Source organism: Amia ocellicauda, chromosome 1, assembly GCF_036373705.1.
Source record: "Amia ocellicauda isolate fAmiCal2 chromosome 1, fAmiCal2.hap1, whole genome shotgun sequence".
In the NCBI taxonomy this organism is placed as follows: domain Eukaryota; kingdom Metazoa; phylum Chordata; class Actinopteri; order Amiiformes; family Amiidae; genus Amia; species Amia ocellicauda.
The window spans coordinates 26,623,144-26,636,261 of NC_089850.1; the positions used below are offsets into that span (position 1 = coordinate 26,623,144).

The 13,118-nt window shown below is 39.7% G+C and overlaps 1 protein-coding gene across 1 annotated transcript in view; it reads left to right on the forward strand.

Annotated features, from left to right (window-relative positions):
* hbs1l (HBS1-like translational GTPase) overlaps positions 1 to 12,876 on the forward strand; it is a 39,924-nt gene extending 27,048 nt beyond the window's left edge. Inside the window, exons 7-18 of the mRNA XM_066700136.1 lie at positions 687 to 852; positions 1,026 to 1,143; positions 2,146 to 2,292; positions 2,432 to 2,506; positions 2,732 to 2,849; positions 6,582 to 6,650; positions 6,770 to 6,874; positions 10,010 to 10,100; positions 10,709 to 10,817; positions 10,945 to 11,045; positions 11,477 to 11,621; positions 12,250 to 12,876. Coding sequence (XP_066556233.1) covers positions 687 to 852; positions 1,026 to 1,143; positions 2,146 to 2,292; positions 2,432 to 2,506; positions 2,732 to 2,849; positions 6,582 to 6,650; positions 6,770 to 6,874; positions 10,010 to 10,100; positions 10,709 to 10,817; positions 10,945 to 11,045; positions 11,477 to 11,621; positions 12,250 to 12,261 — 1,256 coding nt within the window. The 3' untranslated portion in view covers positions 12,262 to 12,876. The remainder of the gene's footprint in view (positions 1 to 686; positions 853 to 1,025; positions 1,144 to 2,145; positions 2,293 to 2,431; positions 2,507 to 2,731; positions 2,850 to 6,581; positions 6,651 to 6,769; positions 6,875 to 10,009; positions 10,101 to 10,708; positions 10,818 to 10,944; positions 11,046 to 11,476; positions 11,622 to 12,249) is intronic.
* The last annotated feature ends 242 nt before the right edge of the window (positions 12,877 to 13,118 follow it).

Sequence of the window (13,118 nt, forward strand, 5' to 3'; positions counted from 1 at the left end):
GCATTTATTTCCTAATGGGAGGGCAGAGGTGTGTCTAGGGCCACGGCCCCCCCTGAGTTGAGGTTGGCCACCCCAGTGGCCCCCCCAGAAATTACTACCAAAGAACAAGGGTGCCACGGACAAAACACCATCAGCAACCCCCCCGTTGCATCGATTATGGATGACCCCCGTAAATTGATCTTTGCCCCTACTCGGCCTCCCCGTTGAAAATGTTCTGGACATGCCACTGTGGGAGGGGTGTCTTCCAGCATTACAATGCCCCCATCCACAGAGCATGTGTGGTCGCCCAATGGCTTCATGAGCATGACACCGATGTTATCCGTATGCCATGGCCTTCTCCGTCACCGGATCTGAACCCAATGGAGCATTTATGGAATATTCTTTAATGATGCCTGATGCAGTGTTTTCCCCCTGCATCGGCCAGGTGTGAGTTTTTTGACTTGCTCAGGGAAGAAAGGTGCTGCATCCATCCTGCAGAATTTCAGATGCCGGTACACTCTATGCCCCAACACATACTGCCTGCACATACCGGCCGCACATGGTGGCCCAATGCCTTATTAAGTGACTTTACATTGGTGTTCAAATTTTTTTGTCCACCTATATGTCTGTCCGTCCATCTGCCTATATATGAAGACATGCATTTTACCATTTCTCTGTTTATGTATTATTATTATTTTTTATCACAGGCCACGTAGATGCTGGTAAAAGCACTTTGATGGGCCACCTTCTTTATCTGCTTGGCAATGTCAACAAAAGAACAATGCACAAGTATGAGCAAGAATCTAAAAAAGCTGGGAAGGCCTCCTTCGCATATGCCTGGGTACTGGATGAAACTGGGGAAGAGCGAGACAGGTAAACTGAGAGGGACAGAATAACACAGCTCTGAGATTTTGTGTGAACAAAAATGTATTTATGGGCATTATGATGTTCATAATAAGCCAAAAAAGCTTTCATTTAACTTGTAGCATTGTTGTTTTCATATTGTCCAAGACATTTATATTGACTTTTGATTTGTGCTTTCTTAGAGGTGTAACCATGGATGTCGGCATGACGAAGTTTGAGACCAAGACGAAAGTGATCACATTAATGGACGCCCCCGGCCATAAAGACTTCATCCCCAATATGATCACAGGGGCTGCTCAGGTATAACTAATGTGGATAGAAAGATTGTGGGAAGAAAAGGCTACTTGGTCAGTTACGCTTATCCATTTCAAAGAAAGCCATGATGCTGTTCTTTTGACAAATCACAACTTCACAACTGCTTCCTTTGCTGAGTCCTATATTTCACAGGGAAAATCCTGCACTTCTGCTCTCTGTTGAGTTTGAGTTTGAGTTTGGAGTATACTGTGGATCCCACATTTTTAGAATCCATCAAAAAAACATGGACTTGATGGCCACTTTCCCCAAATCCTGTTTAAAATGTGGAAATGCATGGCACATCAGCTTTAGGGCTATCCTTGGTGATTTTCTTATTACTGTTTTGTTCTGGAGTTGTCTTGTAAAGTTAGGAGATAATACTGCACACAGTACTTCAAAGGGTTTTCACCAGACCATTATACAGTATTAATGTTGGCCCTCTTGATTTCTAATTTAAAACATTCTTAGTGAGTTGCAGGTTTACCAAGGCATGTGTGAGTAATAAGTTTCCCTCTGGTTGGTGTGGTGAAAAATGTCTGATGTCTGAAGGGATTTTTTGACAGAAAGTTCTGTAATACGTCACAGTGACCACCAAGATACCAATTCTCACGTTCCAGAATATATTTATCATAAAATAGTTTTATTATCATGACCTATTTTATTTATATACAATGTCCTAATTGTCTTTTTTTAAAGCAACGTATTATGATTTGTTTGTCAGACTTTAATTTATTTGATAGTCATACATTCAGACATAATAATCACGCAGATGAAGGGTTAGTTTCCATCAGTGTTGCAAAGTATCATTACCAGTGTATTACTTTTTGTTCTTCAGACAAATAGAAATCTTGCCAATAGTAGTTGAAAGAATAGAATAAACTGCAGGTTTAGAAGTAATGACAAGTGTTCCTTGTCAGTGTGGTAATCTGTAGGTGACCACAGGGGTGCCAGGCTGCTTTGTGGGGGCCTGTGTGCGGGGGGGTGCTGATGGTGGGCTGTCTCCTGCAGGCGGACGTGGCAGTGCTTGTGGTGGATGCCAGCCGGGGGGAGTTCGAGGCGGGCTTTGAAGCGGGCGGACAGACCCGGGAGCACGGCTTGCTTGTGCGCTCTCTCGGAGTCACCCAGCTGGCAGTCGCTGTCAACAAAATGGATCAGGTAGGACTGATGCTGATCTTTGTTGCTTATCTCTGAGCTGCAGTGCGCGCCACAACATCCTGTGACGGGTGAGAAAGTTCACTCCAGTCAACCCCCTGCTGCATTTTTTCCCAGTGATTCTCAAGCATCTCTTTCACAGGTGAACTGGCAGAAGGAAAGGTTCCAAGAAATTCTTACTAAACTCGGTCAATTCTTGAAGCAAGCCGGGTTCAAGGTAAAAAGCTTTTTTTTTAGGTAAATCTATTTATTTTGCAAACCGGTCAGAAGGGTCTTTGTATGAGAATATACATTTTAGTTTTTATTTTAGTTTTCTTATGTTTGACTTCTTATGGCTCCCTTCAAAACATTTTGCATTTTGATATTATTGCCAATACTGGATTCAAATTCAATATTTTAAAGTATGAAGCATTTGACATGTCTGATATGTGCTCTTTTAAAGGACTCTGATGTGTCTTACATCCCAACAAGTGGACTCTCCGGTGAAAACCTGACAGCTAGAAGTACAGTGCCTGAGCTCACTGCGTGGTACAAGGGACCTAGCCTTGTAGAACAAATTGGTGGGTGAACATTAAGTGCCTCCAATATATCTGCTGTTTTGCTTCCACTCCATTATTGATCAGGACCATGAACTGTTTTTAGTTTAGACTGTGGAGGTTCTGTTAAACAGTTAGTGTACATCAAAATTAAAAGGTACCCTACCTTGTCGTGCCAACTATACTTGGTCATGACATCATCTTATGCTGTAAAATATGTGCTTATTTTCACACACTGTCCCCCATGTCCCAAATTAATGTAATCAGTGAAGTCTCCAAAGCCATCAAATATAAATTGTATATGATGTATATTTTTAAAATTTTAAAATTAAAATTTGATCATTTAAGTGGCAACATGAATCCTGCTGCTTTTGACTGCACATACAGTACATGTTCAATTTAGTTATTGAAATGCTCTGTCTGTGACAGCATGCAGCTGCTTCCCCTGCTCACTGCGCACCTGAACTCCTCTCCGCCCGTTTATAAAAATTCACACGCACTCAGATTGCTTTGGTTTTTATTTTTTGCCTGAAAATGATGATACAAGATGAGATAATTTAAAGAATTGTCTTGATCTTGCTCGAGACCAAGACATTATATGTTTTATAAAGCTTGAGCAGCCACTGCATTGGACGTGTGCCAGTACACTTCAGTACATCTGGAAGTCATGTCGGATGGTTTTGGAGACTTCACTAATATTGGTAATTTAGAATACTGGCAGTGCAGCACTATGCAAATATTTTTTGCAGCAAACAATTATTATGTAATGATGAAATACAGCTGGAACATCAAAGTGGAATATATATACAGTGAGGGGAAAAAGTATTTGATCCCCTGCTGATTTTGTACGTTTGCCCACTGACAAAGAAATGATCAGTCTATAATTTTAATGGTAGATGTATTTTAACAGTGTGAGACAGATTATTCGCAAATGGAAGAAACACAAAATAACTGTCAGTCTCCCTCGTTCTGGGGCCCAGAGGAATCAGCCCAGAACTACACGGGAGGATCTTGTTAATGATCTCAAGGCAGCTGGGACCATAGTCACCAAGAAAACAATTGGTAACACTATGCCGTGAAGGACTGAAATCCTGCAGCGCCCGCAAGGTCCCCCTGCTCAAGAAAGCACATGTACAGGCCTGTCTGAAGTTTGCCAATGAACATCTGAATGATTCAGAGGAGAACTGGGTGAAAGTGTTGTGGTCAGATGAGACCAAAATCAAGCTCTTTGGCATCAACTCAACTCGCCGTGTTTGGAGGAGGAGGAATGACCCCAAGAACACCATCCCCACCGTCAAACATGGAGGTGGAAACATTATGCTTTGGGGGTGTTTTTCTGCTAAGGGGACAGGACAACTGCACCGCATGAAAGGGACGATGGACGGGGCCATGTACCGTCAAATCTTGGGTGAGAACCTCCTTCCCTCAGCCAGGGCATTGAAAATGGGTCGTGGATGGGTATTCCAGCATAACAATGACCCAAAACACACAGCCAAGGCAACAAAGGAGTGGCTCAAGAAGAAGCACATTAAGGTCCTGGAGTGGCCTAGCCAGTCTCCAGACCTTAATCCCATAGAAAATCTGTGGAGGGAGCAGAAGGTTCGAGTTGCCAAATGTCAGCCTCGAAACCTTAATGACTTGGAGAGGATCTGCAAAGAGGAGTGGGAGAAAATCCCTCCTGAGATGTGTGCAAACCTGGTGGCCAACTACAAGATACGTCTGACCTCTGTGATGCCAACAAGGGTTTTGCCACCAAGTACTAAGTCGAAGGGGTCAAATACTTATTTCCCTCATTAACATGCAAATCAATGTATAACTTTTTTTAAATGCATTTTTCTGGATTTTTTTGTTATTCTGTCTCTCACTGTTAAAATACACCTACCATTAAAATTATAGACTGATCATTTCTTTGTCAGTGGGCAAACGTACAAAATCAGCAGGGGATCAAATACTTTTTTCCCCCACTGTGTGTATATATATATATATATATATATACACACACACACACATACATTACTGTGCAAAAGTTTTAGGCAGGTGTGAAAAAATGCTTTAAAGTAAGAATGCTTTCAAAAATAGACATGTTAATAATTTATCAATTAACAAAATGCAAAGTGAGTGAACAGAAGAAAAATCTACATCAAATCCATATTTGGTGTCACCACCCTTTGCCTTCAAAACAGCATCAATTCTTCTAGGTACACTTGCACAAAGTCAGGGATTTTAAGGCATATACTCAGGTGTATGATTAAAAAAATATAACAAACAGGTGCTAATGATCATCAATTCAATATGTAGGTTGAAACACAATCATTAACTGAAACAGAAACAGCAGTGTAGGAGGAATAAAACTGGGTGAGGAACAGCCAAACTCAGATAACAAGGTGCGGTTGCTGAAGACAGTTTACTGTCAAAAGTCATACACCATGGCAAGACTGAGCACAGCAACAAGACACAAGGTAGTTCTACTGCATCAGCAAGGTCTCTCCCAGGCAGACATTTCAAGGCAGACAGGGGTTTCCAGATGTGCTGTCCAAGCTCTTTTGAAGAAGCACAAAGAAACGGGCAACATTGAGGACCGTAGACGAAGTGATCAGCCAAGGAAACTGAATAGCAGATGAAAGACGCATCATGCTTACTTCCCTTCGCAATCGGAAAATGTCCAGCATTGCCATCAGCTCAGAATTGGCAGAAAACAGTGGGACCCTGGGTACACCCCTCTACTGTCCCGAGAAGTCTGGTCTGAAATGGCCTTCATGGAAGACTTGTGGACAAAAAGCCATACCTCCGACATGGCAACAAGGCCAAGCGACTCAACTATGCATGAAAACTTGGGAACTGGTGTGCAGAAAAATGGCAGCAGGTGCTCTGGACTGATGAGTCAAAATATGAAATATTTGGCTGTAGCAGAAGGCAGTTTGTTCTCTGAAGGGCTGGAGAGCGGTACACGAATGAGTGTCTGCAGGCAACAGTGAAGCATGGTGGAGGTTCCTTGCAAGTTTGGGGCTGCATTTCTGCAAATGGAGTTGGGGATTTGATCAGAATGAATGGTCTCCTCAATGTTGAGAAGTGCAGGCAGATACTTATCCATCATGCAACACCATCAGGGAGGCATCTGATTGGCCCCAAATTTATTCTGCAGCATGACAACGACTCCAAACATACAGTGAAAGTCATTAAGAACTATCTTCAGCGTAAAGAAGAACAAGGAGTCCTGGAAGTGATGGTATGGCCCCCACAGAGCCCTGATCTCAACATCTAGTCTGTCTGGGATTACATGAAGAGAGAGAAGCAACTGAGGCTGCCTAAATCCACACAAGAACTGTGGTTAGTTCTCCAAGATGTTTGGGTCAACCTACCTGCCGAGTTCCTTCAAAAACTGTGTGCAAGTGTACCTAGAAGAATTGATGCTGTTTTGAAGGCAAAGGGTGGTCACATCAAATATGGATTTGATGTAGATTTTTCTTCTGTTCACTCACTTTGCATTTAGTTAATTGATAAATATAATCTATTAACTTCTATTTTTGAATACTTTACATCATTTTTTTACACCTGCCTAAAACGTTTGCACAGTACTGTGTGTGTAATATATATATATATATATATATATATATATATATATATATATATATATATGTGTATATATATACAAACACACACACACACACACAACAGTGAGCTAATTTTAGTAATCAAATAATAAAAATTATCATTATTAATAATACGTTTTCTGATTATTTCTGTTTTTTTCTTTAGATTCTTTTAAGCCACCTCAAAGATCAGTGGACAAACCTTTCAGACTGTGCGTCTCAGATGTGTTCAAAGGTTTGTGTTACAGAAGGACATGGAAGTCTCTTGCATTTAATTTGATTAAATTAAATTTAAAAAGATGAAGATCTGGAAGTGATATGTTTTTTCTTTTTTCTTTTTTCTTTTCTTAACAGACCAAGGGTCAGGGTTTTGTGTTACCGGCAAAATTGAAGCAGGCTACATCCAGACAGGAGACCGGATCCTGGCAATGCCTCCAAATGAAACCTGTACTGTTAAAGGTAACACTGGACTTAGGTTCCTTATGCATAAGTTCTCCCATTCTGTGTTGTTTCCCTGGAATCAAAATAATTTAACCCATTATTTAGTCTGGAACTATTTGCAGAACTTTTTTTTCTTTTCCTCCATCTTCATATTTTGTTACATTGTTACATGAATTATTTTTACATTTCTAGCATTATTTGCATGCATTGTTGACCTAATGATCCTGCTTCGACTGCTGGTGAACACTGTATGTAGTTTAAAGTGTCTTAACGAAGAGCCTTTTAGATCAATGTGACTAAAGCATTTGAATGCTCTCGTTAAATGGCATCTGTGTGTTTTGTTTTATAAACTCCAGTCTCAATGTAGGAATTAAGTATCTGTGTTTAGGACAAAAAGAGCAGTCAAGAGACTAAGTGTATACAGACAACTGTTCTGTAATAACCTCATCCTCTTAAAGCCAGTGAAGGAAAGTAGTAATAAAATCATCATGTGGTCTCATATCAGTGCTTCGAAGCATTTCCAAACCCTTGTGGAAACTTCAATTTAGTGGGCAAACAAAACAGTGTAGAGGGAGATCTTATGGAAAATACCAAATGAAGAATAATGTTAATTTGGAGTATATTTGGAAGTTACTGTATATTGTTGAAAATAAATCTGTCCCTTTTGCCTGAAGAGAAAATTATTTTGACCAACACACATGGCCAATGTTCTCCTATGGTTCCCAAAATTGGTCATTAAACACAAAACGGACACACAGAAATAAGCATGGAACGGCGTGTGGTTGGAATAACAAGAAGAGATCAAATAAATACAGTGAGGGAAAAAAGTATTTGATCCCCTGCTGATTTTGTACGTTTGCCCACTGACAAAGAAATGATCAGTCTATAATTTTAATGGTAGGTGTATTTTAACAGTGAGAGACAGAATAACAACAAAAAAATCCAGAAAAACACATTTCAAAAAAGTTATAAATTGATTTGCATGTTAATGAGGGAAATAAGTATTTGATCCCCTATCAATCAGCAAGATTTCTGGCTCCCAGGTGTCTTTTATACAGGTAACGAGCTGAGATTAGGAGCACTCTCTTAAAGGGAGTGCTCCTAATCTCAGCTCGTTACCTGTATAAAAGACACCTGTCCACAGAAGCAATCAATCAATCAGATTCCAAACTCTCCACCATGGCCAAGACCAAAGAGCTGTCCAAGGATGTCAGGGACAAGATTGTAGACCTACACAAGGCTGGAATGGGCTACAAGACCATCGCCAAGCAGCTTGGTGAGAAGGTGACAACAGTTGGTGCGATTATTCGCAAATGGAAGAAACAAAAAATAACTGTCAGTCTCCCTCGGTCTGGGGCTCCATGCAAGATCTCACCTCGTGGAGTTTCAATGATCATGAGAACGGTGAGGAATCAGCCCAGAACTACACGGGAGGATCTTGTTAATGATCTCAAGGCAGCTGGGACCACAGTCACCAAGAAAACAATTGGTAACACACTACGCCGTGAAGGACTGAAATCCTGCAGCGCCCGCAAGGTCCCCCTGCTCAAGAAAGCACATGTACAGGCCCGTCTGAAGTTTGCCAATGAACATCTGAATGATTCAGAGGAGAACTGGGTGAAAGTGTTGTGGTCAGATGAGACCAAAATCGAGCTCTTTGGCATCAACTCAACTCGCCGTGTTTGGAGGAGGAGGAATGACCCCAAGAACACCATCCCCACCGTCAAACATGGAGGTGGAAACATGCTTTGGGGGTGTTTTTTTGCTAAGGGGACAGGACAACTGCACCGCATCAAAGGGACGATGGACGGGGCCATGTACCGTCAAATCTTGGGTGAGAACCTCCTTCCCTCAGCCAGGGCATTGAAAATGGGTTGTGGATGGGTATTCCAGCATGACAATGACCCAAAACACACAGCCAAGGCAACAAAGGAGTGGCTCAAGAAGAAGCACATTAAGGTCCTGGAGTGGCCTAGCCAGTCTCCAGACCTTAATCCCATAGAAAATCTGTGGAGGGAGCAGAAGGTTCGAGTTGCCAAACGTCAGCCTCGAAACCTTAATGACTTGGAGAGGATCTGCAAAGAGGAGTGGGACAAAATCGCTCCTGAGATGTGTGCAAACCTGGTGGCCAACTACAAGAAACGTCTGACCTCTGTGAGTGCCAACAAGGGTTTTGCCACCAAGTACTAAGTCAAAGGGGTCAAATACTTATTTCCCTCATTAACATGCAAATCAATTTATAACATTTTTGAAATGCGTTTTTCTGGATTTTTTTGTTGTTATTCTGTCTCTCACTGTTAAAATACACCTACCATTAAAATTATAGACTGATCATTTCTTTGTCAGTGGGCAAACGTACAAAATCAGCAGGGGATCAAATACTTTTTTCCCTCACTGTAACTGGTGAAAGAGTGAAGATGTTAAAATGGCAATGGGCCGCACACATTGCATGAAGAACAGGACAGAAACAGAAATGGCGTAAAGACGCTATAGAATGGATCATCAGAGAAAAAGAACCAAAAAGACCACATAGAAGATGAGATCAGAATTACTCCTGATGTGACCTAAGAAAGATTCATTATAGATTGAAATGTATGGAAACATCTTGAGGCTGATGATGATTGTGACATATTCAATAATTTGATTAATCAATTTTATTTTTGTTCATTAATTTATATTATCAGGATTTTACTCCACCAGTAGATACCCCCATTACTTATCCAACATGAAAGATATACAGCCACTGCTTACTAGAAGAACAAGAATGCAACGTGAAGGAGTTCAGGAAGAATCGTCTGTTCTCGGAAAGCAGATTTAGAAAGCAAGAAAGACAGGACATTGTTTTTAAATGGTGGCCACTCATTCCTTTTCAGAATTGTTTTTGTCATGAACTTGATAGAATTACGTGCATATTAGTGCATTTCACTACATCGATTCTGCTGAATTGTAGTTGACTTCTAGATCTGTAAGTGTGAAGACTCTGGAAGGAATGTGCTGCAGCCTTTTGGTGTTTCATATAATCTTTTTCCTGTTAGTTCATAGTGAGATCTGATGAGTCAGAGCAAACTGAGGCAGGTATGAAAGCTTTGACATCTTTTACCTTACACAAATATTTTTACTGACCAAGCAGTTCTTGTTCTTGCTCATTTCCAGGCATCACCCTGCACGACGAGCCAATCGACTGGGCAGCTGCCGGGGATCACGTTAGTCTCACAGTGACTGGCATGGATATCATCAAAATCAAGTGAGTGCACACTCATTTGTTCACTTCCTGTCTCCTCACAGTGCACTGTGACAGGGCATTCTCTGTAGCTTGTGTTATTTATCACCATGACTAAATCTTTAAATCTGCTGTCAGTTTCAGTGCAAGTGTATGTAAATCAGCTCCACCCCATCCCTAGTGGACAGTTGACTTTGCTTTGTATATGCAGCACTTTACTATATTTGGTAATACAGTTAGCCATTTATGCACTCAGTTTTTCAGTGTAACCACAGTGTATGAGAAGATGACTTTACTATCCTCTAGCAGGGTAACTTTGTGAATTGTGTTCCAAAACATATTTTTATTTAAAGTAGGATAGCATGCATGCAAACATTACAGTATGTTCTTTACATTGCATAGTGTGTATGTTTATACCAGTGGAAATTGTTGATTATACTAAACAAGAGATGCCTGTTGAATAACCCCACAACCACTACTACCCCCCCTTATTGACTTCTCTTTGATCATTGTATAGTGCAGTGGCATGCTGTCAAACAGAAACTTATTCAGATGTAAGTTAGCAAAGTTAATTTCGCATATCAGCAGTTGGTATCTGAATCACATGTAAAATCCCTGATTTCTGATTTCAGTGTCGGCTGTGTATTTTGTGATCCAAAGGAACCTATCAAAGCCTGCACACGATTCCGAGCCAGGATCCTGCTCTTCAACATTGAAGTCCCAGTTACACAAGGATTCCCTGTAAGATTTAGTAACTGAATGTATACTTACTTACACTTACTTAAATAGATCGATTTCAATTTGTGAATAAAATGTTCTGGCTTTTGTATTTTTTTATTCCTTACTTCCCTTTTGATATCATGTCTAGGTATTGTTGCACTACCAGACTATAAGCGAACCAGCCACTATTAGAAAACTAGTGAGTGTTCTTCACAAAAGTACCGGAGAGGTGCTGAAGAAAAAGCCAAAGTAAGTCAGAAGGGTGTTTGGTTTGTAGTTAATTCACGATCACATGGTTACACGTGTTCATTGCATTGCCTTGTAAGAACATGTTTTTGATATCTTTTGTATTTGACACTGTTTTTCAAAGGGGAACTCTTTCCATTGTAAGTAATTGTGAAAGAGCCATGTGTGACTCTTTACCATATAATTGGGCAACCTTATTTCTGTGGGTGAAATATATTTAAAAACATATATTATCATAGTGTGTTCTGAAAACTGAAAGTTGCTGGGTGTAGTGCTAAACATCAAACCATTTAATTCAATTAAATGCTAATGAGTTACAGAACATTTGATCATTTATCAGTTTTCTATAAAAGTCATGAATTCATGTAACAGTTATAGCTTGTCGTTTTCAGTTGTTGACTTTTTGGGCATTGGTGTTCAATTGTTATTTATAGATGCCTGACAAAAGGACAAAATGCATTGGTGGAGCTGCAGACTCAAAGACCACTCTCCCTTGAGTTGTACAAAGACTTTAAAGAACTGGGACGCTTTATGCTACGATACGTTGGATCCACTATAGCTGCTGGCGTTGTAACAGAGGTAATGTTTTTGGCTGTATTGCCTTAAATTTTGTTAAAAAGATGATGTGTCAATTAAGTCATGAAATAGTAATTGAAAGGAAGGTAGAAATTATGGAGAGGGTTGTTGTTTTGAATAACACTTGTCAAGGTTTAAATAACTGTTTCAATAACAGTGTAAACTTGCACACACTGAGTTGAATCTAACAAAGAAATTACTCATTTATATTAAATTGTTGCTGTACCACAATTAATGGCCTCCCAGATTAATGTTGTAACTTGTTTCTATCTGAATAAAGACTGAGTGTATCTGGCATAAAGCAATTTTCCAGGAGAAACCATGCTTAAATTATTTTAAAAGAAGGTATTATTCAATATGTACATATGGCAAATAACTTATTTCTTTGCATAACTCATATTCAGTATAAGATATTTCAAGCATGGTAATAGTAATTTTTGTGATGCTTATAATTGGTCTCAAAAATAACAATAACTGACATTTTGTTTACTCTCGTGAAATGAAAACTTACCCATAATCCATGTGGGGATAGCACTGACAGTTTGTTAAACATCCGATTCTGTTGGGATTGCTTGATATTGCATGGCACAAGTGTATAATCCTCCATTTATTTTTTCCTCTCTTTACCTAGATCAAAGAATGATGTGACAGATCTTCCCATCTCAATAGAATATTTGCAAGCTCCCAGGTATCAAAAGAAAAGTGCAATTTCGTCCTGAACAATATTTATCATCATACATCCATAGATTCCAGTGTGATCTCATTGCAGAAGTGTATAAACGCTACCTACTAAAACTTGAACTTGAATTGCAACACAACTGGTTAGCAGGGACCTCATCAACACTTAAAGCAGATAAGTCAAGTCACAACAAATAAGAACAAATGAGTTCCACTTTTTTCATCGATATTTCACCTGCTTCTGTAACTCTCTATATTTACCCTGGCTGCTGCTTAATCTTTTACTTACATTGACAAAATTAATGATTCGGTTTTTTTTTTGTCCAGTTGACAAACAATTGTGTTTGACTGAACTTTTGAAACAAGGGTAATTTATTTCAGGCTGGAGTAAAGAATGAACTGAATCCAGGTCTATTTTTCATTGTATTATATAAGCCTATCTGTAAAAATAGAAATTTTGAACTGGAGGGAAACAATGCTTTCAGAACCCTAGAAATGCACGGACACAACATAAAGTAATACAACTGCTACAAAAAGAGAAATATCACTCACTAATAAAGTATCTTGGTGCACACATTGAGTTTTGTTTTGTTTCTTTTACTCTTCGGGTTAAGCTCAAAATACTGTAAAGACGCATGTCAAATTGTCAAATCAAATCATACAATTTGAATCCGGAATTATTCTGATCTTCTAAAAGGGAATCACCTGAAATCTTCTTTATAGCAGCTGGTTATTGACAACCAAAGAAGCAACCATTTAAACCCACAGATTTGCAGCAGTATACAATTGTTTTACCATTGAATACAGGTGATATTTATACTC